General features: G+C 30.8%; 3 protein-coding genes across 6 annotated transcripts; 1 reads left to right on the top strand and 2 right to left on the bottom strand.

The window, feature by feature from the left end:
* Positions 1–3,741: 3,741 nt before the first annotated feature.
* Positions 3,742–7,596, top strand: LOC124950668 (protein trapped in endoderm-1). Its single transcript, XM_047497667.1, has 4 exons — positions 3,742–4,931; positions 5,016–5,268; positions 5,752–5,998; positions 6,249–7,596. The coding sequence occupies exons 2-4, from the start codon at positions 5,136–5,138 to the stop codon at positions 6,895–6,897; spliced, it is 1,029 nt and encodes a 342-aa protein (XP_047353623.1). The 5' UTR covers positions 3,742–4,931; positions 5,016–5,135; the 3' UTR covers positions 6,898–7,596.
* Positions 7,597–7,684: 88 nt separating this feature from the next.
* On the bottom strand, positions 7,685–10,695 carry LOC124950663 (putative inactive tyrosine-protein kinase Wsck). The gene is made up of 4 exons (XM_047497654.1): positions 10,166–10,695; positions 9,861–10,015; positions 8,053–9,797; positions 7,685–7,952 (listed from the first exon to the last, which is right to left on the bottom strand). The coding sequence occupies exons 1-4, from the start codon at positions 10,351–10,353 to the stop codon at positions 7,884–7,886; spliced, it is 2,157 nt and encodes a 718-aa protein (XP_047353610.1). The 5' UTR covers positions 10,354–10,695; the 3' UTR covers positions 7,685–7,883.
* A 754-nt stretch (positions 10,696–11,449) lies between these two features.
* LOC124950662 lies at positions 11,450–23,547 on the bottom strand. 4 transcript variants are annotated; one of them, XM_047497650.1, is made up of 12 exons: positions 23,313–23,547; positions 22,686–22,822; positions 22,106–22,372; positions 21,807–22,027; positions 21,635–21,749; positions 21,126–21,425; positions 20,361–20,987; positions 19,793–20,239; positions 19,583–19,657; positions 19,237–19,361; positions 15,405–19,145; positions 11,450–14,920 (listed from the first exon to the last, which is right to left on the bottom strand). In XM_047497650.1, the coding sequence occupies exons 2-12, from the start codon at positions 22,810–22,812 to the stop codon at positions 14,045–14,047; spliced, it is 6,921 nt and encodes a 2,306-aa protein (XP_047353606.1). In that variant the 5' UTR covers positions 22,813–22,822; positions 23,313–23,547; the 3' UTR covers positions 11,450–14,044. The 4 variants fall into 4 exon arrangements, with proteins under 4 accessions (XP_047353606.1, XP_047353607.1, XP_047353609.1 ...); XM_047497651.1 differs by lacking the exon at positions 23,313–23,547 and adding an exon at positions 23,081–23,249; XM_047497653.1 differs by lacking the exon at positions 23,313–23,547 and adding an exon at positions 22,464–22,531 and having other exon boundaries at positions 22,686–22,826.
* Positions 23,548–23,588: the final 41 nt, after the last annotated feature.

The following is a 23,588-nucleotide window of genomic DNA, read 5'->3' as shown; positions in this document are numbered from 1 at the left end:
CCTTATATAAGACGAAACTTTGATAGATAGGAAGAAGGAAAATAGTGCCGGAAATATGATAAGAGAAAAGATAAGAAGTTCACTGTGATAATTAGTTACTTCTAAACAGTAAAAGATTCAACATTTACTTCTTATTTTTCTTAAATGAAAAACAAAATTGTTTCTTTCTTTTTCTTTTTCTTTTTTTTTCATTTTTTCATTTTTTCTCTCAAGAAAAAACAAAAAACAGAAACCAAAAAAAAAGAAAGAAAGAAAAAAATTGTTTCCCTAATAAATTCCATAAGATTAAAAATCGTCTCTTTCGTAGGTCATCTAAATTGAGATCTTAAAAATTAATTCTATGTAGAAAATGTGATCGATTTGATTAGAAATTTTTTTATATAGGAAATTATTTACGTCAATATTTTCTTTGTTTATTTTTTTTCATACTTTTGTTTTGTTTTCCTTTGCTTTGTTTTGTTTCTTTATGGAAAGTTCCCATTGACTTTCAGGATCACATCCTGGAGTAGAATTTCATCGTAAAAGCAATCCTTGCTGTTTATTGTAGTAATACCCAATGTCAGGGGATAGACACACGTGCGTAAATAGAAATTTCCCTGTTAAACTTTTCCTCCCCCTTTTTCGATAATCGAGCGACGTCAGTGACGATAGCTTTTACGAGAACTCCCATCTGCATTTTTCTTTTTTTCTTTTCTTCCTTATTTCTTTTTTTTCTCTTCTTTTTTTTTTTTTATTATTTTCCTTTCGTTGCACCTCCTCGAACGAAATCGCCTTTCTCTTTGAAACATGGCCAGACGCTAGAGAGTATTTCGTGAATAAAGAAGAGCTTTGTTGAATTCAAATGGTGTATGTATGAGGGCTCACGGGGTTGCGTACAATGAGTTCATTCAATACGAGCCTCGGTGGTTCTCAAACTGCATTAGATCGACGTAAGACGAAGGATCTTTGAATTAATCCTTTTTTAATTTGTTAAATATCCACGCGATCACGTTAAAAATAAATATCAAACGTGTAACAGAAAATACTGCAACGAAAAATTTCGTTCGAATTAAGTTTACACGTGTTATTTAATTGTTCGATTGAAAATAATTTTCTTTAATTTTCTTTTTTCCTCTTTATTTTTTCTCTCTGATCGAATATATTAATTACGTAATAAAAATTTGAAAATCAAAAGAAAGGAATGATACAAAGATTAAATGTATTATTGGGAAAATAATTGAAACGTATTTTTTTACAATGTAGATGTTTTTAGTGTTGCAATAAAAATTAAAAAAAAAAAAAAAAAAAAAACAGAAAAAAGCCAAAAAAAAATAGAAATTAAAAATTGAAAGAAGGAAAAATGTAAAAATAAAAATAAAAATAAAAAAATCAGTTATTATTAAAAACTATTGAAAACATACGAAGTTATTATAAAAGTTATCATAATGTGAGTATATCTTTTATCTAATAAAAGCTTATATTTTAATAAGGAAAATTATTGAGAAGCACTGGATTTCAACGAACGATCGTGTGGTCATTACCGTTAAGATTTCTCTATATACATTACAGCCGTCTAATGAATTAACATACCAAACGAATATGCATACGAGTAATACGTATGCACTACTATTACATACCTCGATTATGTTCTATGGGCTATTTTATTTTTAAAGTTTGTAAAATCAATAAAGGTACTTATTGAAATGTTATATATATATACAGGACGATTCAATAATTATTATTATTCAAAAATAATTTTTTAAAGATTTTTCAAAAGAACTTTATCAATTACTAGAACAAAAAATCATTTGTATAATATACGTTCAACGTAAAAGATTTTTGTATGTATAATTAGTTGGATATATAAATAAAAATAAAAAAAAAAAGTATTATAGAATTATTTTAATTTTTTATAATAGTAATAATTATTGACTCTGTATATTTTTCAATTCTCGCATTCGATAAATTTATCGATGATTGAACGGCCATTCTTTTCATTGGACAAAGATTAAAATTATCTCAAAGCATATATTAAATGGTACAGATAGAATTCTTGGATGTTACAATCGGCTTGTAGGGCGAAAAAAGTATCGTATCGAGAAAGAGAAAAATAATGGGATAGGAGAAACGTAAAATATAATATTCTTCTTATCAACGCATACGCATATTGAATATTATGCTTTAGTAAATACAAAGAAAAATTTTTTTTTCCTTTTAAGAGATAACTCTATATCAATTTTTGAAATCATAATCTTCCCTTTGCCCGCAACAGATACGTTTAGGTAAACGATAACCCTAAGTTCAAACAGAGAATTGATGTGACAGTACGATTATATATGAAAGAACATATTTTTTTAAATCTCGCTTTGTCCTTTTTTTTTAAAACAATTAAAAGATCTTTCATCAAGGATATCTTTCTTGTTGCATACATAAAAAAAAAAAAAGAATTCAATATCTTTTATCGATTTTCTTGAATCGATTGAATTGATTTAAAAGACGTGTTTGTCAAGATACAAAACTATCGATCGACCAGAACGATATAAGATCGTAGATATTTCCAAAATCGAAAGATAAATAATAAAGAGATAAATAATAAGAAATAAAAAATTTACAAATCAAAAAAAGAATTCAAACGATCCGTTAGATTTCCCACAAGTCGTAAGTCAAAGCCAATGTCAGAGTTGTATAACTCGTATAGCCATCGGGGATCAACGCGCGAGGGGTTGAAAGATGTAAAGACAGGTAAGAGCATGAAAAGAGGAGTGAGAGAGAGAGAGAGAGAGAGAGAGAGAGAGAGAGAGAGAGAGAGAGAGTGAGATGGAAGAGAAGGAGGAGAATTTACATAGACGCAGTATGTTCTCTTCGTAGAGAGGGGCAAGAAAATGGCTCCTGCCGATTGTTCGGCATCTTTTGTAGGTAGTAAGTCGGTTTGACAGCTGGTTCTTGGCGAAGTGGAGTAAGGGAAATTGGAAGGGGCCCATGTCGCAGAGCAGCAGTAATAGGTATAATGGTTAGTATGGGGAGGAGAAGGATGAGGAGAGGGGTAACACCAATCGTCTCTTTTCTCCCATGGGATGGTTTCTTACCTTCCCTATTCGAAATTCAAAAACGATAGGCACGAGCCAAAGAACAAAATAGCTTCTGCATAGTCGCGTGTTGAAGTTTAGAAATTTATGATCGAGATCGATCATGAGAACGAATATTTTTTATCAATCGAAATTGTATTACCTCGATAATCGTACAATGATATTTGAAAATAATCTATTGATCTATACGAGAATATTAATCGATTTTATGTGAAAGAAGAAAAGTTTTACAAAAATTTTATTATCGAAGATCTAAAATTGAGGTTCATTGATCGAAAAGATATTGGGACGATCAAATATAATCGATAAACTTGGTATGTTGACCCTTTTATTGACGACAATAGACACAAAAAATAACAGCTCGTTGGGAAACTAATTCGAGACTTGTTTATCCTTCTTTCTTTGTTTTCTTTTTGTTTTTTTCGTTTATAGACTTGTTTATTCTTCTCCTTTTTTTCGTTCTTTTCAAGATATCATAAACATTGATACGAAAGAATTGATCTTCGATTTATATAATAAATTTAAAGGTAAGATCGTGTTATCGAATCTCTTTATTTATTTTTATTTATTTATTTATTTATTTTTTTAAATAATAATATTTATTATAATCGTCTTTGTCTAATCGTTCGACACTTTTGAAGGTGGATATCTTGAAACGATCATGCGATCATTCATGAAAAAGATTTAAGTCGGTCTATGATAAAAGTAAAGTTAGGTGTGTCGTAAATTATATTAATAAATTTTCGATCGTGAAAAGAGTACACAATATAGAAAGAATGAATATCATGAAAACGCAAAAGTATTTGACAAATATTTCGAACAATCAAATTAATTAAATTATAGTGATTATATTAGACAAATCAGTTTTATTAATATCATCTTTTATACGATCATATAATTTTAAAAATCGTCGTAGTGTCTATATTAACATAATTTATATATTCTATCAATAAAAACTAAAAGAAAAAAAATTCTAGAAATTAAATGTGAGGTTTAAATTATCTATATGAGATTAGAAAAAATAGAATGTATAGCTTTGGAAGCTGTGGCTCACAAACGTTAAAAGAGAAGACGCGAAAGGAGGTGGAAAAATTAAATCGAGAAAGAGAGAGAGAAAGCGAGATAGAAAAAGGGAGGGGGAAGAGAGAGGAGAGAGAGAGAGAGAGAAAGAACTTTAGATAAAGACAGTAAAGCGTGTGTACTCTCGTAAAGGGCGCATACGTGGTCAGAGTTCGTCAGTCTCGATCGGTCTTCGAGTAAAAGAGGGTTACACGTTATTTGTGCTATTATTTTCTTGTCTCGAGAGCCCATTCAGATTTTATGATCTTAACGAGGAATAAAAAAAGAAATTAAATAAAAATAAATTGAGAGTAAAGATATCGAAAAGAAAAAGAAACAAGAGAAATAGAAAAAAAAAAACAACAACAAGCATTAGAAATATTTCATTGTGAAAAAAAAATAAAAAGAAATAAAAAATAAAGAAAGAAATGACGAAATATTTGAATATTATTTTTAAACGTTCAGATTGTCAACGTAACAAAGTTAAGAATATTAACAAAATATTTATAATAAATTTACAAGAAATATGATCATTCGATCTTCGTTTCAATAAAGAATACATGTTTTTCATGTGATAGTGTTCGCAACGTGTAATCCTATGCGATATATACGCGCGTGTATATATATGTGTGTGTGTGTGTGTGTGTGTGCGTGCGTGCGTGTATCTAATCATCGAACTCATTAAGAGGGGTCGTTATTCCATGATCCATTGGCAACTGCTCGCAAATAAATAAGCGTACTTTGCGATTAATGAACTTGTTGAAGGAATCAACATAAAAGTGTATGTGTCTGTGTCTGAATATACATGTATGTATGTATGTAGATATGTGTTCATTTCATTCGAGTCTTTGATAAGTATTGAAAAAGTTGAATTTTAATAAATATATTCAGATTTATTCGTACGATAGGAATGGTTGATTTGTTATTTGATTTTGACCATTCTAAAGGATGCAAGAAACAGGAAATTTCTTGAAAAAGAAAAATTAAAAAAAAAAAAAAAAGAAGATTAATATGGCTAACTCTTCGTCGATTAATATCAGCTTCGATGACGAAAATGAAATCGAAGCTTTTAAACATTATTCTCGCTCGGCTACTACCACAGCTGCCATTTGTGCGATAATCTTCAGTATTGTTGGTATACTAGGTAAAAATATAAAGATGTTAATTATTTTCTTATACATATAAGTATCACTGTATTGAATTTTATATATATATATATATATAAAAAAAAGAATTTCTAAGTCAAAGTAATAAATAATTCCAACAGATCTAAGAGTAAAACACGTCTTTTCGAATATATAAATAAATAGAAAATATTCTATTATCCAAATAGATTCGTTGGAGAAATTAAATGACATAAATTTTGTTTCTATTGTGATATCAATATAAATTCATTTGTGATTTAAAACGATTTAATCTTTTTCTTTCTTTTTATTTTTGTTTTTTTTTTTTTTTTGTTAATATTTCCATTAAAAATTTTTTTACTCCGCTCTAAATTTTAACGTTAAATAAATTAAAATATATATATTAATTTAATTGAGTTATTTGAAAAATTCTATCAAATATACTCGCAACTTATTAACTAATTAAAATATCAAGACCCATGTACGTTTTTTCTTAATTGAAGGTAATTTGGTGACAGTAATTGCGCTACTGAAGTATACGAGACTAAGGCGACACGCTACAACGGCATTCGTTATAAGCCTAAGTGTCTCCGATTTAATTTTCTCTGCTGTGAATTTGCCATTGACAGCTAGCAGATATTTGAACGAAGCTTGGGTCCTTGGTGATACACTTTGTCAGATCTTCCCACTTTTCTTTTATGGAAACGTAGCTGTCTCGTTGCTAAGTATGGTTGCGATTACAATTAACAGGTCAGTAATCTATAAGCTAATCATAATAAAAAAAAAAAAAAAGCAAACAAAAAAAAATAACGATCTGATTGTATATCAAATCATCGATAATAATCAATGGTTGAACTATTAAGATTTCTAAGTTGAAGTTTATCAAAAGAAATTTCGAACGTTTTTTGAAATTTTCAAAGACATTCCCTTTTTTTTACAAAATATTAAAAAGAAATATTACTAAAATATATAAAAGCAATATATTTAATATTTTCTTTAGGTATGTACTCATATCAAGATCGGATATCTACGCTGTTATATATACAACTCGGGGTATCGTATTGATGTTGATCGCCATATGGACCCTTAGTTTCTCCCTTTTGATACCACCTTTGATAGGTATATGGGGTACTCTTGGATTAGACCCAACGACCTTCTCTTGTACGATTTTAAAGAAGAATGGTTCGAGTCCAAAAAAAGTACTCTTTGTTCTCGGCTTTATTGTACCCTGCGTTGTGATCAGCGTTTCTTATCTTTGTATTTACTGGCGCGTAAGAAAGAGCCGAAAGAACTTGGAAGCACATGCTACTGGAGGAAGACGAAAAGTTGGTGGATTTCAAAGGAGAGAAGATTCCAGAGTGACAAGACTTATGTTGATTATATTCTTGTGTTTTTTAACGTGTTTCATGCCATTAATGTTGGCAAACGTAATCGACGACAAAGTCAGAATTCCTATATTACATGTGATCGCTTCGATATTAGCTTGGGCATCCTCCGTTATAAATCCTTTTATATACGCTGGTACCAACAAATTGTATAGAGAAGCTTACAAGCAAATTTTATGTCCTGTTTCAAGCAAAATACCAACGACTGGCCCAAAACCAACGCACTCGCACTCAAGCAAAATCTCTTCCCCTCCATTGACGTGACTAATATCGTCAATTCGACTGCACTCGTTTGGATTAATTAATTTCTAATTTTTTTGTTCTTTTTCTTTTTTTTTTTTTTTTTTAATTATAATTAGAACGAACGAATTTAATTATTTAAACAATTGTAAAGATATTGGCGTTAGAAATAGATCGATATACTATAGTGTGTGATTTTGTGAACAGTTCCGTTTAAATGGCGATTATTTTTATATTTGTATTATCTTAACATAGATTTGTACCATACAGATTTATTTTGTAAAGTATCAGCGCTTTCCATATATTATGAATATCGATCTTGTATATAATATTATAAAACAAAAATACATTTTTTGTTATTTTTACAATACATTTGGAATGTTCGAGTAGAGAATTCGTATATATAATATATTATGGTAAATATAGTAATGGTATTATTTATCTAGCGAAATATGGACGGAAATTGTAGTTATTAAAGTTGTATAAAAAAAGAAAACATCCGTTAAAAAAAATACAAATATAATATACATTTTAAAAACACTGAATGAAATTAAATATTATCTATTCTAGAGTATATAAATGGTAACTGCATATGGTGTATAAAAAGCTTAATTTACGAACACCTTGTAAATATAAATAGTAGATATGGTGCAATAGATATCAGCACGATTTACTGTTTACCAATGTAACAATAAATCACTTACTTATTGTACTTACACTTAACATCCGACTTATACGAATTTTTGTAATATAATTATTCTTTTTTTCGAATATTATAAATAATGTTTTTAATTCAAAATATTTTTTTTTCTTTTTTTTTTTTTTTTTTTTTTTTTTTTTAATAAAAAGGATAAACAAAATGATTTCGTCAGTCTTCCAAACATACTTCTTGTATGCGCAAGTCGGCTGAGGTAGATATAATGATTTTAAGTACTAACCATTTCACATTATATCTACAAATACTATGGAATAATTCAAATGTCACTCTAAGTATTATATATTTAATGAGATTAATTCAACTCCAATTCAGGAATGTATGGTTCTGTAAATGTAGTGATGGGACATATACTTAAAGTATTCTGAAAGAAAAAAAAAAAAAGAAAAAAAGTATAATCATATTCAGGTAATATTTTTGTTATCAGGATAACTTGATAAGTTATAAATAATACAAATTTTTACCAATCTCACAAGCTCGTCAAAAGTTGGTCTTTCTTCTGGATCAACTTGCCAGCATGATAACATCACTTCGTATAACGGATCAGGCATATCTGGTAATTGTGGTAATCTGATACCTCGTTCAACAGCTTCCTCGACTTCGCTATCAAATTGAAGATTTGAGTAAGGAGTTCCACCCATACTAAGCATTTCCCATAAAAGTATTCCAAATGCCCAGACAACGCCTGGTTGATGCTTTTTTTTACTAGTAAAACATTCTGTTGCCCTCCAACGAGCATATTTTACATCTTCCAAGACGTATTTTGCAATACCATGACCCATGACCTTAGGTATCCAATCATTGGTAATGCCTATACTTCTAGCACATAAATGATTATGAATGATCTTATAATTTTCAAGATGTTGTAATGCAGATGCAATTGAAGAACCAATAGGTAACATTTGATCAATTGGAAATATTGTTCCAGATCTAGCAGCTAATAATAAATGTTTCAATATTTGTGGAGGCATTTCTAGAACAACATATAAAGTATCTGATGTTTCACAGGTTCCAACCAAACCAGCAAGATATTTCATTGTTGATGTCTTAATGCATACATCTAATTCTCTTAGCATAGCTTGCTTATCTGACGGTTTTAACGAACGATCGGCTATAGTATGAACAACTACAGAAAATGTCTTATCATCTTTTTGTACTGTACCAGAGTGAACTGTACCAAATCGCCCTCTACGTAAGACTGCATTATCAATTGATAAATTATTTTGTGGTATACTCCAGACTTTGTTTTTCAATTCTTGATAATGATTTACCCTTTCTGGTACATCCTCTGGAATATATCCCATGTTATCTACTTCATGCAATGGCCCTTGTAATGTCAATTCTTGTTGCTCTGGAAGTTTTATTATATGGGCCTTTTCATGACGGCGTCTTACTAAATAAAATATTAATATGGATATAATAAGTAAAGATCCTAAAAGAATAATTCCTATACGTAAAATAATGACAACAACAGAATCCATTTGATGAAATTCATCTTGTTGAAATTGTTGAATACTGTTGGTAAAATTAGAATAGGAATACTGCACTTCTCCTTGTGCTCTTGATATAACCACTAAACCTATTTGTGGCATCATTGGTTCAGTTTTTAAAGGAGCATTGTAATATCCCCCTATTAATCTTCCATCTCCTACTACAAATTTTTTATAATTATGAAAGTCTGATGCATCAAATTCTGCTGTTATATAATAACCTAAACCTTCTTGAAATGACTTTTCATAATTTAAATACATAACATCTGACCCAACCGGAGGTATTGTGCCAGGCTGAACTACTACAACTTGATAAGCGCTCACTGGTCCATTTTCGCTACTTCCCTCAGAAAGCATAACTGTTGTGGTAGTATTATTTTGATTTAATATTTCTGGTGTAGCTGGTTTATCAGGTGGACCTATGGAGGTCCATTCAGTAACATAAGCTGGTTTACTGATTCCTTGAGAATTACTTGCAGAAATTGATACATTATACTTAGTACCAGGTTGAAGACCTCTTAAAATAGTACTATTAGATGTGGCACCTTGTACTTGACTTTCTATCGGTGATAAATTGTTATAACTGTGTGTTTTAATAGCAACAGCAGTCAGTGTATAAGATGTAATATTTCCATTTGATATATCAGGTGGTTGCCATGTAATTAAGAAACTATCATCTTTTTGAGGAATTATTTGAATTGCTCTTGGTCTACTAGGACCTACAATTAAATAAATACTTAATAAATAAATACAAAATCAATAAATATCTACAAGGAACATACCTTTTTGTCCAGTCGAATATATACTCATAGCTTCCTGACCTCCACAAAATTTAGATGCATCAGCAGTACATGGAATATTGCAAGAGTCGGATAAGCCATTTTTACCAAACTTACTACCACAATAACATCTCTGTCCATTCTGTAATCCAGCAAACCTGCAATTATAATAATGTTAATAATAATAATAGTAATAATAATAATATATCTCACTTTTATGCTTTTTTTTATACAATTCCAATATATATATACATATATGTATATATATATATATATATATATATATATATATATATGTATGTACTTACATGTAATCAAGCGAATAACATTGTTTAATACATTCATTAGGGGCAGTAATACGACTTGAAATTAAGGAAGATAAATCAGGATCCACAGCAGGACTCTTAAAACAACCTTCATACTCCTGTCCACATACTAAAGTTATACTAAGTAATAATATTATAGTAGCCATATTGATTTTCTTTTTCTTTTTCATCGATTATTCTGACTACATTTTCAAATAAAACAAAGATAGATATTTAATTTTATACATTTTATATTAATTCATAAACCACACCGCACGAGTTTATGGCATGATGTCATATCGAATATTAGTCAGGTTAAATCTCAAATCATGTTCAAATACTTTGGCAAAAACTTGGTAAGATGACGTTAACGCTCGTGAACTGTTCTCTAATCATAATCGATAATTCATATTTTCCAAATACAATATAAAAATATTTATGAATTAAGTTAATAAACTAACTATTTAGCGTAAACAAAACAATTCACTAACATGATACATGCAAATGCATGCGTCATAGCTGAAATAACTTAAGAGCCCTCTAGTATTACTTTTAAAATGGTTCCAAATTTGAAATTGACATATATAATGAAATTTCTCATATTTATATCTTATTTATTATTTCTTTAATTATTATTATATCATGTTATTTTGAAACTTCAATTTTTAGAGAAATAATGTTCATATATACCATAGAATAATTTTTACCTTTACTTTTCATCGATTATCGCTTGATGTCCCATCTTGATTTTATAAATGATTCTTTTAAAATTCCAGTGCAACCAACATTAAATATATCATATTTGAAATTGACTATATATTAGAATGTAATTATTCTTTATTACCGACAATTGAACATATTCTACATAAATATGGTTTATTTTCATAATATCATTATTTACGAAATACTAATAACTATTTTCTAACTTTATGCTAACGATCTGTTAAGACATAAAAGATCTAACGAAGAAATAATGTTATACCACAAAAACCAGCAGTCGGTCAAGTAGATTATTTCTTTATGCATTTTTGGCGCCTCATTCCATAAACTAAACTATTGCAATCATTTCGTGATATCATATATATATATACATGTATATATATGTATATATATATATATATATATATATATATATATATATATATATACATATATATATACATACACGTACTACATATTATATAACTAATCATTCACGTTCTAGGCAGCAGAGAATCGTTTTATTATATTTAGAATAAAAATTGTTATGGGTACAATTGATTGGTTCATGCGATCTCATCTGTGATATTACTTGTGATAATACATTATGGTTTATTTTGCTGTATCATCCAAGGATATACAAAAGTAGATATTAAAATGACTACTTTCTAAAAAGTGTACACTGAACATATTGCATATTAAAAGTCATATTTCTGAGAATGTATGCAAATTAACTCGATTATAATGCACTAGATGCATGGGTACTTTCACATATGTAGTTATTTGCTAAATAGCTTAATAGTATAATATGATATATTGTGTATAATGATAATACACTAGAACCCAAAAACTATGCTATGATGTATGCGAACAAGTATTTTTATGCCGTACTTAACCAAATTAATAGAACGTTAATTTAAAACATATGTAGCTATATCATTGATTTGCATCAGAAAGATTTATAAACATAAATTATCTAATATGTTGTTGTTGCTGTTATAATAAAATAAAATACAAGAAAAAAAAAAAAAAAAAAAAAAAAAAAAGAAAAAAAAGGAAAAAAAAAAAAAGAAAAAGTAAATATTTTCAATGCATATGAATTCTGTGCACTGTTATGTATGCATGTATGTTTGTATGTATATAGAACAAGTAAAAATATTGAAATTCAACTATTTTTCATAGTACCATTCAAATAGAACAATTACACAAACTTTGGTGATATCGGTTTAAATGTTATAAATGTATACTTTTCCATATTATGGAAATTTTTACGTGGGATATAACATAATACGCTTGGAAGTTTTATATATTACCAGTAATTTGTGTGATGGCTAGGAAGACCAAACACAATGTCAAATCTTTTACGTGATTATAAAGAAAATAATTCTTTTTTTGACTTCTTATGAAAAGAAATTTCACATGTGAAACTATTCTACATTTACAAGATATATCAATAAAATCTGGCAAAGAAATATATATCGTATGCCCTATATATCAATTATCACTTATAATATACAACCAATTTTAATGAATTTTAATAAAATGAAACATTGCATAACTTATATACATTGATATTGTTTAACGTGATTTAGATAACCTGGCATTATTTTTTTCCCCAGGTAACTTTTAACAAAATATATTACACAACTTTCAATTCAGCTATATACATAGATAAGCATCATTTTCAAGCGGTATAATAATCATTAAGTCTGCTTATACGCTTATTCATCTCTTTTTCACTTTGGTATTTACATCAGTTATGCTTGGATACTGTCCAAAAAAAAATTTATAGAATTTTATATTATCTGTTCATATATGCACATATCTTTTAAAATAAAGTCATAAAAGAAGATAAGTATTGTTAACTATACTGCTTGTATAGATTTGATAATTTTAATATTAAAGAATATGTAATTATATTTCTGTACAGATATGTGCTTAATGACAAATTCAGCTGTCCTTTTAATACTTTTGGACAGCAGTGTTTTCAAACCAATATGTAATTAAAAATGTAAAAAACGCAAAGAATAGCGAGTCAAATTTTTGTTGACTCAAATTCTGACTTACGATGTTCTCTAAAAATCTTATTGTAAAAACATTGATTTGCAAAATATAGGAGGTGATAGAAATGATGACAAATCTAGGAAGGGGAATGGTTCCTTGTAAAAAAAAAAAAGAAAAAAAAAAGAAAAAAAAAAAAGAAAAAAATAAAACAAATATTCAAATAATAAATTTTCTTAATATAAATCTTTATTTTGGAGAGAAATGGCTTTGTTTTAGAACATGCATGCACTTCAATTCAAACTAATAGCACATATAGATAATAATAATGCATTGACATCTACATTTCTGATATTCTTCTTAAATAATTATATAACAAAACAAAAGGATACACCTTTTAAATTTTACAATTGAATTGAGTTATGTATGTTCTAAGTTTTTAAAGTCATTTTTCCCGAAAATTAAGAGATCTTTACATTTACATCAAAAAAGTTTTATCGTATATTTTCAAGCTATTTTTTTTTCACAAGGAACCAGCAATATTATCATCCAATTCCTGTTTTCACTACAGCTACTTCCAATTCTTGGAGAAGAAAATCTTCTACTGTAGTATGGTTTATAATATTTCGAAATTTGATGAAATATGAATAGAATAATTACAGAAAATGTAAATATCATTCGTATTATTTTCTAAACAATCTTTTATATCTACATCGTGGATGCAAAAGAAAATAATATATTTTTTAAAATCATACCTCAATTCTAGAGTGATAATTAAAAATATATTGAATAATACATTGCATTCCAAATTGTCTCCAATTTTGCAAAAATTTTTTTTATATTTGAGATTTAAATCTTTTTTAATATTTCAGATGGCTTGTAGAAATACGATTATTATCTAAAAATTAAGAGTTAATTAGTATAGTTACATCTTATAATGTAATAGAGAATCATTTCAAGGTCCTTTGTTTTCATTAACCATACTAAGAGAGAATTTTCTTCTTTTAACACATAATTTTCATTCATACTAAAAATTCTCTTCTCATCCCTTCTACATTCTCGATAACAGCATTCAAACTCTTAAGTTTGTCTTATCGCTGTAACCTATGACATAACTATATTTTATATGATGCAACGCCCTCCTTTTGTACTTTCATAGTACAAAGTAATTTCTGAATAATTTTATTCCGATGGTCCTTGACCCCATCTCGACTTTGTCCTTGGAGTTTTAACTGCAGGAGATGAACTATCATCTTCGCATACTTTTCGTTTTACACTTAACACAATACCACTTTTATGAGCGTACTTCGATCGCGGCATCATTTTTGACATGCTGTCCATTGTCGGTGGTGTTGAAGGAAATGCAGGAAAATCTTCATCTTCAAGACCCGGTGGTTTTGGTTGTTCAGGTGCGAAGGTCTTCTTAAATGAGGTTTCCACATGAGCAATGGGAGGTGACAACATAGGCTGATGAAGCGTAGGAGACGCCGTCAAATTACCACATTGCGTAGACGGAACAGGAGATGTTTGCGTTATTAGATTTGTTCCAGAAGGCGTTATAGGTGATATAGGCACATTGGGTACATTAGATACTGCCGATGCTGCTGCGACAGCGGCTAATTCCTCTTCAGCTTTTCTTATCAGATCTAAATCACTGAGGGAACTCAGTGTACTTTTGCTTTCTTTCGAAAGAGCAGTCTGTGGAACAACATCCGTGAAAGGTGCCTTTTCGGAATTTCCTTTGCCTAAATTTGGTCCTTTGGCTTGAGAAGGTGAAGAGTATTTTTCTGAATTTTGATAAACCGTAGAATTAACGGTAGTCAAAAATGTAGCACTAGGCTTAGATGGTAGATAAGGATCCACTTTTGAGGATTCTTGTCGTTTAACGTTCGCAAGTATCTCTTGTAAATTTGGCGGTATTGTTATATCCGAAACTTTATCGAGAATTGGCTGGGCAAATTTCGAAATTCCTGGAGGTGGTGGCGTAAACGAACGTGTATCGGATGGACTATAAGCTTCTTCGGAATCCTTTGTATTAGGAGGATCTAATCCCAAACCCTGAAAATAAAGGAAAATCGTTATATTTTATAAATATTATAAAAAATCAGAAAGTTATAACGTACGTACAAAGAAAGCCATTGATATCAAGCTACATAGACTATATAAGAAAGATTAAAGTGTCTTTTGTTTAACGAAATTAAAAATAATTCTTTTATATCACGTTAAATAAATGATATGCATTTACATATACACATTATACTATTATATAATAAAAATAAAAACTAATATTTCTGTATCAGTTATTTTTTTGTAAGAATACACATTGATATATGATGACGATTGCATAACACATTTTATTCTGTACATTATAATTTAATGAAATTATAATTGAAAAAAAAAAAGAAAAAGAAAAAAAATCTACGCAGCTTGAGGATAGGAATAGGATGCCATGAATAGATGCAAACAGTTTATTTACAATGGGGTAATAGGAGAAACAGTAACAATTGCATTTAAAAAAAAATATAATTATCAGTGCTCTCACCGGCAGAGTAGGTGTCGCATCATTGAGAAACGAAGAGCTAATGTTTTGTATTTGTTGTTTTTGTTCTTCTATTTGTCTATTTAATTCATCCATCTTTCTCTGTAATTCTGTAGAATTTTTTGCCGATGATAATACATCTGTAGTATCGTGTATAACCGTTTGTGTATTCGTAACATCCTCATCCATTTCACCTGGACTGTAAGGTTCATCGCCATCGTCATCTAGCGTTTTAAGTGGTGAAGGCATTAAATCAATCTTCGAAGATAATTCCGGTACAATTTTACATATTGCAGCACTATCTATTACTGATTTTGACATCCCAATATGCGCCTTATTTAAAGTTTCTAAAGTCATTTGCGTTACCGCTTGCTTATCTTTAATGGTATCGGTTGCACTTGCTTTATATCCCATAGGAGAGGCTGGTGGTGTAGTGGAAGAAGTTTTATCTTTCGAAGTACCCACTAATGGTGGCGTATAACTACGATCGGGATCTTTTTTCTGTATTTTTGCTGCAACTACCGGAGGTATAGTGGTCAAACGTTTCTTTCTATTGCGTACTATAATACCAAGAAGCAAATGCGGTCTATTTTCTTCAAAACCAGGACCGGTGAGAGGTAATAAAACTCGCGGTATTGTGCTTTGGTTTGAAAAGGGCATTATATAAAAATCTTTTATATTTTTGGAAACATTACCAACGACGCCTAATCGACTTCTACTATTTAAATAACTGTATAAAGTTATATAAGGAATCTTTTCCTCGTCGTTCGCTGCCGTTAACCTTATAACAAGAATTTCTTTAGATCCAGTCTTCTTCATCTTCGAAATGTAATCCCATACAGTTTCATGACTTATTCTACCAACAACATCTACTGTATCTGGAAGATCGTTCATTAGATCCCTGGCATGACCACTCACTTCTTGAGCCGTGATAAAAAATTTAGCAACGTCCACCATGTTAACAAATCCTCGCCAGACTGTTTGCCATGATGTTTTCGAAATATCCTTTTCTATCTCCGGATCGGTATATCTTTCGGGTTCTTCATTAATGTCCGGTGTTTTGATCGTAACTGTAGAACTCGGTTCTCTATCAGATACATCAGAATCATTACCATCTATGGTATTTGTCGTAGCTTCGTCTTCTATATGCCTCCACAAACGATCCTCTATCGGTTTATCGGCTATAGGTGGTGTAGGCTCTTTCTTCTTTTCTATTTCTTTCTTACGTCCTTGTTCTTTTTTATCCCCATTCTTTCCTTCCTTCAACGATTCATTACGATTCCGCACTTTCGTCCAACCACCTTTATGCTTTTCTTTCTCATTTTGATACTTTTCCTTTTCCCTCTCTCTATCCTTAATCTTTTCTCTATCTTTATTTCTTTGTTTATCCTTGTCCTTCTCGCGTTCCTTATCTTTCTCTCGTCTACTCTCCTTACTTTTAGCCTTTCTATCCCTACTTCGTTCTCTAGCCTTACTATAATCCCTATCTCGTTTGTGACGATGTCTGCTTCTACTCGTACTCCTTTCTCGTCCTTCCTTATCCCTTAATCTTCCACCATCTCTGGTACCTTCCCGTTCTTTATCCTTTTTCCTACCCTCCTCGCCATTCTTCGATCTTTTCATTTCGGACGTCAATTTTATTCTCTCTCCGTCTTCTCTTTCCTTACTCGTATCGATAGAACTAATACTGTCGCCACTGTTCAAAGCGGTCACTATATCTTGCACCGGTGTTTTCGGATCCACTAAACCAATACCACCGTCATTTTCTATAATTTGTTCGCCTTTATGTGTTTTTACCACTATAGACTTTGCTTGTGCCATTAAATCTAATTCATTTTTCTTAATCATCTCTAATTGATGTTTAGTCTCTTTTTCTCGCCACTCGGCTAATTCTTGACTAGCCATTTCGTCTGGGCTTAATCTTACAACCGCGTCCGGAGCTAATGATTTATCAGCAATTTTTCTAAATAATGTTAAATTCTTTGTATCTTTTATATTGAATACGAGACTCCTGTATTTAGCTTTATACTTTGCCCCTGTATCTTTGAAATATTTGTACATTTCTATTTCTATATTAAAAGCTAAATCAGCAATTTCATCATCGGATAGCTTTAAATCTTCCGTTTCTTTTATACGACTTGACAAAAGCTCTGTCAATGTTTTTCGAATGTTCAATCGTATTGGTTCAGTTTCAGGCTTCTTAACAATTGGTACTTTAACCTGTTGTTTCGGTTGAGGCGTTAGCACCTTTACTTCTTGTTTCTTATTCTGTGCTTGTTTCTGTGTGGTCGTTCCTTGTGCTTTTGCTTGAGGCGATGATGCGGGTCTTATAGTTGTTTGTTTTAAAATCAAATTGCCCTTACTTGTAGTATCAAGAAAAGTTTGTTTCAGTTGATGCGGTTTATTGTGCAATGTACTTGTTTGTGGTTGTTGTGCACCAGCAATCGTCGTAATTTTTTTACTACTAGCTATTAAAATCGTTTGTTTAGAACCTGGTATATTGGTATAAACCATTTTTGGTATTGCTTGTGCTTTAGCAGCTAATAATTGCGGAGATTTTCCAGGTTTGTTTAATCGTTGTGCAGGTAAAACCGTAACCGTTTTTCCTCCTATTTCTACTTGGCTAAGACTATCCGCTCGTACAGCCTCGAAGGTTGGATTTTCTTTCAACCATGTCTTTAAATTCGATCTTTTAGGTGCTTCCGTACCTGTAAGGAGTCTTCCAGTTCTTCTTTCAAAAACAATTACTCTGGCATCCGCCTTTGCTTTGGCTATTCCTAAAGGCGATTGTTTCAATGTCTTTGAATTGGAACTCGTTGCCACAGGTTTGTCCTTAGTTAATGTTTCTTGAGCATGTGCAAGGATGCACGCATCCGAACAATAAATACTAGAATTCCTAGCTTCTTTTTTGCATACTACGCATTGAGTGGTACCCGAAATTCGTACAATATTATGATCGTGAGACGATGCAGAAGATAACGGTGCATCTTTTGTTGGGGAAAGAGAATGCTGGGATGTTTCTTCCTCCATCAAGGATGAAGAATCCTCCATAAACGAATTTTGCCGTTGTCTCTCTCTTCCTGACATTAACTGCGTATTTATTTTCACTTTATTGTCATCTGCCTTTTTCTTTAAACAATTAGGACAAACCCATTCTATACCTTTCTCTTCCATTTGTTGTCCCATTGCTTTACTGACGTGTACGCATTTTCCATGGAACCAATCTTCGCAAACATCGCAACATATCATAAAACGATTATTATGGGGTCGCTTACAAATACACCACAATCTATCAGGGTCGTCTTCTGAATCTGAATTTTCCTCTTCTTCGTCATCCTCATCATCATCGTCTTCATTTTGCTCACTTATATTCAATCTTAGATCTTCTTTACGTTCTAAATGACTTTGAACGGTTGGTGATTCATATTTTTCAGGTTTCTTGATAGGTTCTGGAGTCCTTTGCACAACAATTTCTGATTTTGCTTGTAATCGTTTGCTTCTTGTTGCTGGAGCCTCTATTGGTGGTAAAGTTATTACACGCCCGCCACGAACTATTTGTATAGGTTCTTTATCATCTCTAATATTCTTTTTCGTTACTTCAGGTATAATATTTGTTGATATTTGTGCCCCTGTATCTAATGATTTAGTTGTTAATTCCTGATTAATTGTTGTTTCCCGTGAAGAAACATGTGTAGGAGTTGATGTTAATGACGTAGATGGTACAGATTGATCTACCAAAGGAGCCTAAAAAGGAAAACCGTTAAATGAATATCACTTTATTAGTATTAAAACTATGTGAAAATAATAAATATAAAAAAAAAAAAAACCAACATACATGATCTCCTAAATCAACTCCAAGTTCTTCTTGTAATAATAATGCTTCTGCTAGTAACTCCTCATCATGTTTATTGGCTTCCATTTCTAATGTAGCTAAAAGATGTTCTTCCCCTTCTATGCCACCTTTAATAATTAAATATATTATAAATAATTTTGTAACATAGACATGATGTGTATTATATACATTGTATACATTATTGTAAACTTCTTATAAAACAATTCTATCAAAACTCTTAACAATATTAAAAATTATGTTTCCTGTCGAATATCATAAATGTTATTTTACATTTGTTTGTGTAACTTTATGAAAAGAATTTCATTGATGGCATGATAACAAAACTTACTATGTTTAGTGATAATATGATTTGACACAGTAGGTAGTGCCATGGCTTGATCAATCATTTGTGATGAGGTAGTAACTAAGAAAATATAATATTTTTAAATAAATATAAATATTATTCGAGAGACGAAACTAAAAATGTACAAAACAAAATGAGAAAAACAGATTGTATTTCCTAACTGAAGAATAAGAATTTTCTTGGTGTTACACGTACTTAAGGATGGTTGTAATTCCTCATCTGGGTCTGCCTTTGAATCTGTTTTTTGAGTTTCGTTTTCTCCTTTCAATACATTTTCCGTCACATTTTCAATACCTGAATGACGTTCGACTTGAGATACGTCTTCTTCTAACGTATTTGTTACCAAAGTTTTCGTTGTATATTCTGAATCTGAACTTTGTGTTATGTTTGAAGTCGTAGTGGTAACATTTGTTGAACTTATTATTTGTGTCCCTTGAGCAGACGATTTAGCAATCCCACAGGCAATAGTTGAACTTGGCATAGTGGCAATTAAAGAAGATACCGTATTATCGGCATTTTTTGGATCATTGTTTGAACCGACACGACGAATAATGTCAGGTGCAGAAAATAGTGCCGGACCTAAAGTATCTGCCACAAATCCTGGAGATTTCTTATGTTCTTTACGCGAATGTTTCTTCATGTCTAAAAGATGCATGAAATTTATTTTAATTATTAATATACATATATAATATATCAGATATATTTAAATATCTGAAAATGAAATAATATATAAATATAATAAACTACCAAATATGATACTAACTGTCTACGTTTTTAATTTCTACAATTTTTGCATTATCACTTTCTGTTTTAGCAATAATATCTATCATTTTTTCAGATTTTCTTCTTTCTCTTTTTATTTCAGAAGGCTTCACTTTCACTGCCATGACAGATGTAATAGGTTTGCCTTGTTGTTGTAATCCTTGATATTGTTGTATTGGAGATGTTTGTAATAATGTTCCTTTTTCTTGGGCAGGTGGTGTACTCGACACAACTGGCTTTGGTGCGATCGGTACATGCATTAATTTTCCATCTTTCGTTGATATAAATTTCGTCTGTACTTGATTCAAAAATTTGCCTTTTGGAAGGATCATTGGTTTTTTTACATCTATGTTCTTGAGTTCATTCGTTTTCATCACAACTTGTTTTTGTACAAGAGTTAATTTTTGATTATTTCTTCCTTGACCTGGCTTTGTTAAAATCATATCACCTTTGATCATATTGCTATTAATTAGATTTGCTTTCACTTGATTTGTTGTTTGTAGGGGTTTCTCTATATTGATTGCAGTTTCACTTGTAGTGAGTGACGCCTGTGTATGTTGCGTTTCATCTCTTTTTCTAACACCAAATGTTTTGAATTGTCTTCTACCTCTGACAGAACTATGTGCTCCTGATAAAATTAAATATTTAGTAATCTTTTTTAATAAATTGAAACTATCAATAATTATTAAATAGTATCAATGTTTTTTTAATCACTAAATTCATTATTATTTATTGTATATAGATATTAAAAAATTATCATGCTTACCCATTTTATCCTCCTTATCAGGAGTTTTCATTGCACTGACAGCAGCAGCCATTTCCATATCTAAACGACGCACTTGTTCTATATCCATATGTTTATTTGAATTTCTTCTTCGTCCACTTGTCATGTAGCCACCCCTAGTGGTAAGACCTTTTCGTCCACCTCTGGCTCTGACTCCTCCTCTCCTTGGACCTCGTGGACCAAAATCAGAATCATTGTCTGATGGAGGTTCTGATTCAGAAGACTCCGAAGGTGAGGCACTACCTTCATCCTCTTCTTCTTCGTCATGAGATAATCGATGTGCTATATAAGAAACATTTTATTATACTAGGTAAAATTATGATAGTGTATAATAGGTAAAATATTATATAAGGATATCAGTAATAAAAATTTATTTATTAGGAACATGATTAAATCAGTATGACAATATAATCTCCAATATGAGAATTTATTAACAGTAATAAATAGCATGCTTAGATTTTTACAGACTCTTTTTTGTAGATTAATTTCACCTTTAGACATCGAGTGTCCTGCTGATTTAGATACCCCAGGTGAATTCCCAGCTGATCGAAGAGTAGAAGTCGTAGGAGTAAGTGGATTTTTGCGAGGACGACCAACTGGCTTCCCCTAAAATAATATATCGTAAAAAGAAAAATAACTACATTTCAAGAAATTGTCACTTACAGTTTTAGTAGTTGATTTCACTTTCTCTATTTCATTGGGTGGTGATGACATTGTTGACACTGTCGACGGAGAAGAAGGATGTGTATATTGTATATCACTGGAAGATGGATAATTTGTCAATGAATCTTTTGGTTTAGAATCAGGTAACTTATTCGTATAGCAATGATCCAGTTCTACACTATATTTTATTGACTTTTGCTGTTCCTCTATGGACAACATATCTAAAAAATACAATAATTAAATAATTTGTTAATAAAAATTGTTAATTTACATCCCATTAAATTATAGCATCAACAAACCAAGCATTGCAGTAACATTTTCGCCCAAGATTTGTTTCGCTTCCTCACTTTGAAGAGCAGTTTCCAATCTTTCCAATTGTTCAGGATCCATTTCCATAAAAGGATCAACCAGCCCAGTTGCATCTGTACTTGTTGCATTACCTATTGGCGTAATGCTTGAAGATGTAAAAGTTGGTGGATCTACTGTCAATGTTATATCGCCATTGTTAGCACCTGGTTCACTTTGTCCCAATCTTACCACACTAACATTTGCATTTGATTGGTTCACTGAAAATATATACAGAATATTTATCAATAAATATATAATATGTCTTTAATGTGATAATTGATATTTGATTTTCAAGGAACTTTATATTACCAAATTGTATAAGAAGAATATATAGTTCAATCTATGTATTAATACAAATGTAAAGTGTCAATGAAAATCTAAACAAAGTTAATAAAAATTAATTATTTAGTTAGTATATATTAATATTAACATATTTGGTGAATATTATAAAAAGAAGAGCCATTAATGAATAATAAACAGGCCAAAACAAAGTAATGTTTAAACTGTTTACATATTTGAACAATTACTTACTTATTAAATTTTGTAGTGTTTCTTGATCTACTGATATTGTGCCATCATCATTAACTACAATAATCAATGTGTCATCCTGTTTCTGAGTTTCTTTTTCTTGCGGCTCGACGATATAAGAGCTAGACATGTTTTCAGTTCTGAAGAACGAAATAAGAATTATCAAGAATACTATACAATTCAGATAATTAAATGTGAACTTAAATATCCGCCCGTTTATCGTTACGACAATAAGGTTATGTTTAACATCTATAGATGTAGAATTGATTAGAAATGATAATGTCTACATTGGTACGACAGACACGATTTCCACAAGTATAAATTATTTCACTTCTATTATAGTTTCATCTTAATACGTAAAATGAAAGTAAATAGTGCGATAGTAAAGAAGTACATACATAAAATCATAAAGTGATAAAATGAATCTTGGAATCTGTCGTTCCCTCAAAATCTACGATACTTTTCACGCAACACATAAGCTTATCGCGATAACCCAATTATAATCCATCGTTCGTTTTTTTCCCAAACCAAATAAATAATACCGCCAACGACAAACGGGCAGCCATTTTGTTTAATCCATCATACACAGCGCCGTACGAAAGTGTCGGTTGCGCGTTACAGCTCACTTACCATCCGCGTATTCCCATTCACGGAATTAATTGAAACTTTAGTCTTTCTTCGAAGAGTTGCTTCCCGACGAATTTGTCACGAGAGCACTCCACTTCGTCGATAAACCGCGCTTTTTTTAGCGAGACATTCTGCCCGACGATCTACCTCAACTATGCGCATACAGACGCTGCGCGCTTCGCGTTGCGCAACGAGACGAACGAAACGAACAAGCTTTGCGCGGGTAGAGACGCAAGATGCATGAATACGAAGATAGGCCGTTCCTTTCCTTTGTCAGAA

This window comes from Vespa velutina, chromosome 7, assembly GCF_912470025.1.
Source record: "Vespa velutina chromosome 7, iVesVel2.1, whole genome shotgun sequence".
NCBI classification, from domain to species: Eukaryota; Metazoa; Arthropoda; class Insecta; order Hymenoptera; family Vespidae; genus Vespa; species Vespa velutina.
The sequence above is the reverse complement of the archived record's forward strand: the minus strand, read 5'-3'. Positions and strand labels throughout refer to the sequence as shown.